General features: G+C 44.7%; 1 protein-coding gene across 1 annotated transcript; it reads right to left on the bottom strand.

Annotated features, from left to right (window-relative positions):
* Positions 1 to 7,703: 7,703 nt before the first annotated feature.
* LOC135377046 (uncharacterized) lies at positions 7,704 to 8,267 on the bottom strand. The gene has a single exon (XM_064609395.1). It carries the CDS (start codon positions 8,265 to 8,267, stop codon positions 7,704 to 7,706), a length of 564 nt encoding a protein of 187 aa, XP_064465465.1.
* Positions 8,268 to 8,469: the final 202 nt, after the last annotated feature.

Below are 8,469 nucleotides of genomic sequence, written 5' to 3'. Positions count from 1 at the left end.
TCTTACTATCAGACGCAAGCCCACTTGCCACCAAGCCAATGAGTTGTGCCTCACAGTCAGTGCAATCAAGGGAATCTATCACTGAGGCTCAGAAAAGCTGTTTTCCATCGGGATCTGATCCAGCAGTGAGCCGTGAGTAGCCCCGTGAAAGTACCAGGGTTTCTTCGAATTTTAGATGTGCCAGCGTTTGTTTTCCTCCCCTCCTTCTTTTTATGTAGTAGCTGATTACTTTAGCCTTGTACTGCTTTGGAGATTGAAGATGTGGAGATGATGTAAGAGGTGGAACTAGGCTTTATGCAAAATGAGGCAAAGTGTGACTACGTACAAATCTTATGAGAATGTTTATGTATCATTCACACAAAGAGAGGATACGTGTTACATCTTTTTCCGGTTTTGATATTTATTTATTTATGAATATATCTCAAAGGCCATTGCAGGCATTACATGAGGGGGGACATCAACATGGGTCACTTAACAAATACAGAAGTTACAAGGAACATACATATTTGACAACATATTTGACAAGACTATTTTTCGTTCGTTCATCAGTCTTGCTCAAGAAATTGTTCACTGTAGCAATGGTACACAATGTCACGAAAGGAGTGCTCATCTATCATTCCGCAAGACTCATTAAAAGGCACTAGTGTTGTGTTTCAACACAACATGTTGAACTCATGAAGCATGCATCATCCTGAGAGCTATAGATCATCCTAAATATAGATGCTGAATTATTTTAAATGTGATAGACGAGCTGTGCGAAGAGGTACCCCCAGTTAGGATCTTGGGTACTTCAATCCTGTGGCATTTACAGTGGGAAAGGCTTGCCAGACCCTCTTCACTGCACAGGCTGGGATGACCATGATCTTGTTTTTCCCAAGCTTGTGCCATACTCACCTTGCAAACTGGCGATACGCAGTGTATCTGCATGTACACAGATGTACATAAAATATAGTTTAGGCAAATAGGTAACCGGTTACAGTACAGTGTGTGTGCAATGTCATTTCTACATGTACCTGAGAGCAACTGCAGTTTACCTGCCCACACCTTGTACATTACTACACATGCTGTGTTCTTTTAGAACCCAACATTGTTTTACTTTTCACTGAATCGACAATCAAGAACACTCAATATCGCTAAAAACCTACGCTAAAACCTTATGCACAGGGCAATACATAAAAACGTGACTCAGGACACAGCACACTGACAATTACAAAATTGCCTACATTGGTTTTCTCCAGTTCAGAGTCGTGTACTGTATAGCCTTTTTATGTGCTGCGCCCTGTACTGGAGTTTTTAACGACTTTATTTCGGGACCAAACCAGTTTTGGGCGCCCAAATTTTAACATCGTTCGACAAGGACACATGTGACTTACTTGTGAATATAGTCGCTCATAGGTTCGCGCTGCCCACGGAGTTCAATATGCGACCTTCAGGACAGTCATATTGAAGAATAGAAGTTGGAAACCTTTGTGGGTTGTAATGCACTCATACTGCAGTCATTCGGCAGTGTTTTCGAGCTCCTTGCAGCACAAGCATTCGATCTCCTTCGGCATTATTACACACCAGCCACACCGGCACCATGAACAGCAAGTACGCATTAGATATCAGAACACGAAATTTCTGAGAACGTTTACATGTTCGATCACAGTGTGCGTTAAAAAGCTCATCGCTTACCTGAAGACAGGCGACTCATGCTGTTTGCTTCATCTGTGCCTGATGTTCGTAGAGCTCTAACTTCGTCTCGCATTCGCGGCATCGGCGACGTTTCGAAAGCCTACCGAGCTGTTCAGCACGCAGAATTTTCTTCTCGATCGCAGGAAGGTCAGAAAGAAGTTCCGGGCTCGAAGTCTCCGCATTTCTTCCTTCGACGTCCATATTGAAGATCGCTTTCCGGACGGATGCCGGCGCTCTCACAAACTCACTAACAACAGAACTTCCGGTCCGGGCGCCCAATGAAACGTGGCCCTCGTGATATCGTCACGCACACGGAAATTGGCGGATGTCCACTGCAAAGAGGCTAGATTTCGGCCCCGATTGCGCGAGTTGAGGGGGAAAAGCGAAGCCAGTTTTCAGCTCCCCGTTTGGCAAACTTTGCCTCCGCGCACAGTCAAAATATTTCGCGTGTGGCTTGGAGGCATATTATACCTTCGTAATAGATGCAAACGAAATATTTGTCGAACTTCTGGTCAGAGTCCCTTTAACATGGACGACATGGTCAGTTAGTATGTGGAAATTCCCGAAATCTCGTACGCTTCTAACACGAGGTGACCTGACCTGGATGTTCAGCTTACTGGGAGCCTCTGGTCGGCAGGCATTCTTTTGTTGAGTCCTAAGGTGACCGGCATGACGAATGCCGCAACACTTCCCGGTCGTGTCATTGACCATGAAAGCATTCTTGGAAAAATATCCTGGATTTGTTTGTGGATGTGGGTGTGATCTCCCAGCAGTTGTCAATGATAACTAAGCTCGGATTCTGGGATGGCATTGTCATGCTCTGCTGATTAGCCGTGTTGTTGTAAAGTGGATCCACCCGACGTGGACCACGAAATCCCTCGTTTATTATATGCAGCTCGCCCGTGTCATTGGCCTAGCCACGCATCCCGGGAAGAAACCTTAGTCCCTGTATTTTCGCTCCCACCTCCAGACTTGTGGGCTCCAGTGAGGATCACTCCTTGGATTATACGATGGCACAGGTGATAATCACGTGAGTGTGGCTTGGGTTGGACGAGACGTTCAGGGTGAAGGCGGCAAAAGGTGACGGGAATGTAGTATTTTAGAGTCTTCTTTGCCTTCCCAAACTAAAATGACCGAGTGCATCCCACTCGTCGCATTCGAATTTGGAGAAGCGTGCTCAGGTAAGCGTCTTCAATATTCTAGTTAGCTGTAGCAGTTACCGTATCGAGGATTATACGTTAAAGGCACTGCTTTCCACGAATGAATCGAATACCTCGTGGAGCCAATGTCGTGTTGTTAGGAGGTAGCCCAAGAACCTTGGCTGCTTTGATGGTTTAAAACGGGGGGTTGGGGGTGGGCGGTTATGTTTAGTAAAAGGAAGGAAAGGTTAGCCATGCAAAGAGCCAGTTTATACAACGGCTTGTAGACGTTGGTGTAGCATTTATCAGTTTACGTAAGCGCACAATATCGCGCTGACGTCGTGCAGCCTCCTAACAGTGGTGCCAAAATAAGGAAATAAAAGCAGCTGTTGACCTTGAATTCACAGAACAAAAAAAAAAGAAAAAGAACGAAGGAAAGTCGGCCTCGCCACTAATTAGGCGCATCCAACACGTGCATCAAACAAAGGTGGCTGTATTTGATGCAACCCTGCCTTTCCACAGCAATTTTTCAGTCTTGCCACAGGGGCTCTCTCGAGCAAACGCACCAAAAATGACCGATGCCCATTTCGAGCACCAACTATTCTTCAAAGCGAATTCCATTGGACCTTTTCCAGTTGGACGTGCGACGCATGCGCGAGCAGCGCCGCGCCGCCGCCATCATCTTTGGTGGCTCTCGGTGGTAAGAATAGCACGGCCGGGGCGCTTTTGGTTCGCGTATTCTGTGCGAAAAATTCAACCAAACGCGCTGCCTTGGTTGCACAAGTGCATGTAGCTCTTGCTGCCTTATTTTAGCCTTCTTATCTTCAGCTTCATGGGTTGTTTTTGTTCGTCAACCACATAAAAGCCGTTGTTCCGCTGAAAGGGCACACACACTACCCATTCTGTGTACAGAAACCCTAGAGATGTTTAATGTGTCTGGTACGTACGGCTGCTGCCTTGTAAAAGTATACTAGGCCCTCATGGACCTTGTTCCACATTTCTTTGCCGTTATCTGAAGGAACATCCGCCGTGTGTAATCCACTTGCCCATAAACACATTCCTCATGCTAACCCACTTTTTCACGTCCAAAAAGCGGTCCAAGAGCCTGAGTTGTTCACCCTTGCCCGTTCGACCACTTGATAGGTTTTTCTGCTCTGACACATAGTGACTAAACATGCCATATATGATTTTTCCCCGTAATCCCCGACACTTTGTCAAATAATAATTGATGTCAGGTAATAAACATTTTTATAAATAAAAAAATAATTCTATGACAATTTTCGATGATTTATTCGCATCGAATGTGGGCACATTTTAGCAACGTATTATTAATGCTTGTATTTAACTGACCATTGTATAGGAGAAAGAATGGTTTTGGTTTATTTACTTTGCACCTATGTTCAAGCGAATCTAAATTTCCTCTTCCAACATACATGTTAGTGAAGAAGTCCTTCGTAACCTAGACAATATAAGCCGAGGAGCAGATCCTTGTACTGTCTTTTCTTTTCTTCTTTTCTAATAGCCTGCATGTGTAGGGACCCACAGTGCAGATGCATACTCTAAACAAGGTTGAACGAAGGTTTTATATGCATGGCAATTTAATATTTTTCGTTGAACCATGGCGAAATTTCCCTCTGAGCATCCACAGACTTTAAGTGGCTTTCGCGCATATATGGCTATCCCATTCCAAATCGTTCCCTTTAAATATGCCACCAGCAATGAGAAGGGTGCCCAGAGGAAGCACGGATTATTGGGTATGCTCAACGCCATTTTCTTCAAGATGTGTCCTACTGGAACGCCGGATTGTTCCACACTGTTCTATTCAACTGTGCTGTTCGTGAAAGACAAAGATATCCCCCCCCCCCGTGGTCTCCCCTCTTCAACGGAAAAAAGCAAAGAAAAAGAAAGAAAGCAGATGACACTGGTTGCCTGCTCCGTACGCTCAGAGAGTACCGTCAAAACTTACAGAAAAGTAGATGTGAACAACACACTGAACTCCCTTCGAACAAAAATATTTAGAACAAACGGTGTCGATCAACCGGCTTTCGACCAAACGGAGTTCGATCAGATGTCTCCAATCACACGGCGTTTGACCAAATGTGCAGACACCGCGCGTCGCGCGAGCCACCAACCGTGTTTCCGACTCCTCCCGCTAGAGGCGCTTTTCCGCTCTGGAAAAGGTCCAATGGACCTTTTGACCAAATGAAGCACGGGCCAATTTAGACATGGTCGCGGCTCTGTAATTCGCCTCTCCAACGAACTACAGGGGGCGCATATGTCTCACTCAATATGGCGGCTGAGACGAGTATACGCGATTTGAGGCTGTCTCTGTCGAATATACTTGGTTTTAGAGGCATATCGATGAACTCTAGGAGTTTTATCGAAGGAGAGAGGTTGCTTGATGCGGGACATATCATATTATGTGGAAAAGTACAAGAAGAAACGTCGGGCGTTAATGTATTAGCACTGTGCCTCTCCACAAGTGCACTTAAGGGACCATCACACAAAGTGACAGCGTACCTGGCAGCACGCGAACTGTCATTTGAAGTGTCTTCGACTAGCTGTACTTGCAAGGCAGGTCAATCGGAATGCTGCAAACACGAAGTTGGTGTGCTTTTGCTATGCAACAGGTAGGCACATATGCATATTTACGAACGCGCATGTAGTAAGACGTTTTCTTTTTTAGGAAGGTACCGATGTCATGTTCGTTTGTTTTTACGGCTACACCACGAGGGTTTTTCTACGAATGTTTTTCAGGAAGGGTGTGGCGAATCTAGAGTCAGTAAGCTGCACTGACATAGAATGTTGGTGGAATGTGAAGGGAGGGAAGCGACCGTACGATGATGTCGTTGCGGCGAAGAGCTACTGCCACGTCAAGGAAGTTTCAGCACCTTTTACGCTGCCTGCTGAGACGCCCGAACGCATCAGGGAAGACCTTATTGCCCTGTTGTCATACAGTGTTCTTTCAAAGCACAGGTACTTAATCGTTGCATTTCAGTAAAGACAGTCCACTGGCTTGACAAGACAGAAGAGAAACACATCTGTTTGTTTGTGAAGCAACTGTGTTTGTTTTCTGTCGTGTCAAGCCAGTGTTGAGCTTTATTTTCTAACAATGAGTCCCGGTTTCTGGAGCATTTTTGCCTCTATGTTTCTTTCAACTAGATGTTGGGGTTTCAGATTAATTGAAGAACCATAAAATATGAAGGTTTGTGGTGATCTGCACTGATTCATGTGAGCCCTACATTACATGTTTATTGGTTGCATCTGAATACCCAGATACATTGTCACCCATTTGCTTTGTTTCAGGAAGAGGAAACGTTCTAGAATTCTAACAAGGTAAAAGGAAAACATTTCGCCTACATAAGATATTTCTCCACACTGTTGGCAGTAACTTCTTACTGACACCATTCTTTGTAATCTTAGCTCACAGCAGGACAACATGAGATCAGATGACTGCATTGCTGGAGTACTGGCACACTCCAAGAAGAGCTCTGTTCTCCAGGAGTTGGCTGCGAGCAGTGAATATCCCCTAGATTCGATCATGACTGATTTCTATGAGCGGCAGATTTTCGTGAGCGAATCGACAGCAGCATCGCTAATGACTGAAACTCTGTATAACAAGGCACTCTGGTTGGAACATAGGAAGCTGAGAATAACTGGTATGGAAGTGTTACATTTAGGTATTGGTTCTATGTTTGCAGACCATTGGATTACATGAACCATTGGCTGCTTATGGCTCATAATGATGTGTCATGAACTGTGTACCAGGTAATTTATTTCTTGACTGCAATACAATGCTGTTTTTGCAGGTACGACTTGCCACCCTTTATTCACATACAAGAAAGCTGACTGGAGGAAAAAAGTTCAGGCAACACTACATGCCACATTCACTGGTAATCAAAATACACAATATGGCATCACCATGGAGCGCAAGGCCCATGAACTGTACAAGAGGCAAACGAACAAAGAGACAGTGCTATGTGGGCTTCTGGTTTCTTCGAGCAACCCGTGGCTGGGCTTCACACCCGACGGCATTGTTGTGAACAATGGCACACCTGAAAGGTTGCTGGAAATTAAGTGCCCTATGAAAGGAAAGGGTGACACCGCCAACGTTGTTGCTGCAGGGTGCAGTTACATCGTGTGCATTGATGGCTCGTACAAGTTGAAAGAGAAGCACACATACTATGGTCAAGTGCAACTTGGCATGGCTCTCCTAAATGTTGAAGTTTGTGACTTTGTTATATATTCGAGCTATGAAGACTCCATTTGTGTGGTGCCTGTTTTTCTGAACAGAGACTTCTGTATAAGGATGCTTCTTCGCCTAAAGTACATTTATTTTAACCACATTCTTCCCATTCTTTGTTATCCTGAAGAAGAGGCATAATGCCAATTGTAGAAGATTTGAAAGGAGGCAGACCACTGTATGCTAGTGACTCCAACTAAATGTTGTGAGCAGCCCTGTATCCTAGTTACCAGTATTTATCATTGTACCAAATTAACTAATACATTAGTGAGGCACAATGAAAAATACTAGTAATGAGATACCCAACTTCTAACAAGATCCAATTGGATTTGGTAGCATACATGGCACTTTTTTGTTCTAAGTCTTGGTACACGTTATTTGGGAAGCCGTGTACAGAGTCAACATACATATTGCTTTATGTGAATCAATGTAAATAAAAAGATATATTTTCATGCAACATGTGCATCTGTTACAGTACTGTTCACTAGGTTCATGTTGAGGACCACGCAGCACTAGCTCAGCTTAGTAAGCAATGAAGTTCGCATGTAGAGTTTTATGCTGTTCTACAATGTGGGACATACAGTTTCGCACAGGATCAGAGTGGTTGAGAAGCGATAGTCAATGTTAAGAGTACAACACAGCTCCCCCTAGAGGAAACGTTCATAAGCCAGGATAGGTTCTGACAAGTTTGTCAGTGCTGCTGCAATTACAACTATATCATCAGCCTGTGGTACCATGTGCCACGCAAGCCTGTGGCTTAGGACCTTGAAGATTTTCATTCTTTGTATGGCCCTTTCTACATGGACCCTAGCGGCTGCTATGTTCTTCGTCAGCAACGCCTCCTGCTTTGTGAACTGTTTTTTCTGCCGAAGGAATGGAGGCCGTACCACAGTTATGAAGTTGTTGGCACATGTAGAATCGATGAGGAAGCCTTTGTCGACCATCACCTGATCACGTCCTGGGGTGAGTAGGTCTACTATCCCGCTTTGATCAAAAATCGCTTTGTCGGATGCTCGTCCTCCATACCCTTTGCTGATGAATGTGATCAACCCACCTGGGGAGATGCCCACCATGTATTTTAATGTGTGCCCATGCTTATAGTGAGAATATGTCCTTACAGCACATTTGAGACACTTAGGAACAGCAACAGAAACCTCTGTACAATCCAGTATAACTCGCACCTGCGAGAAATGCTGAAAGCACACTGGCATGTTGTTTTGGATTTCCGCTCTTGTGGGCCAAAAAATAGTGCACCTCAAGACAGTGCTCAGGGCTTTCAGTGTGGTCTTAATCACTGAGCTGCATGTTGTACGTGAGCAGCCAAAGAGGTGTGACAAGAAGTCGAATGTTAGTGTGTGCTTCATGACAAGCATTGTGAGCACCACCTTCTCTTTTGTACTGAGAACACTCTTT

Source organism: Ornithodoros turicata, unplaced genomic scaffold (genome assembly GCF_037126465.1).
Source record: "Ornithodoros turicata isolate Travis unplaced genomic scaffold, ASM3712646v1 ctg00001486.1, whole genome shotgun sequence".
NCBI lineage: Eukaryota > Metazoa > Arthropoda > Arachnida > Ixodida > Argasidae > Ornithodoros > Ornithodoros turicata.
This window is presented reverse-complemented; position numbering and strand designations above follow the sequence as displayed.

Bases quoted from the DNA above. Each gene is read 5' to 3' on its own strand.
- LOC135377046 (XM_064609395.1), bottom strand. From the start codon at position 8,267: ATGCCAGTGTGCTTTCAGCATTTCTCGCAGGTGCGAGTTATACTGGAT.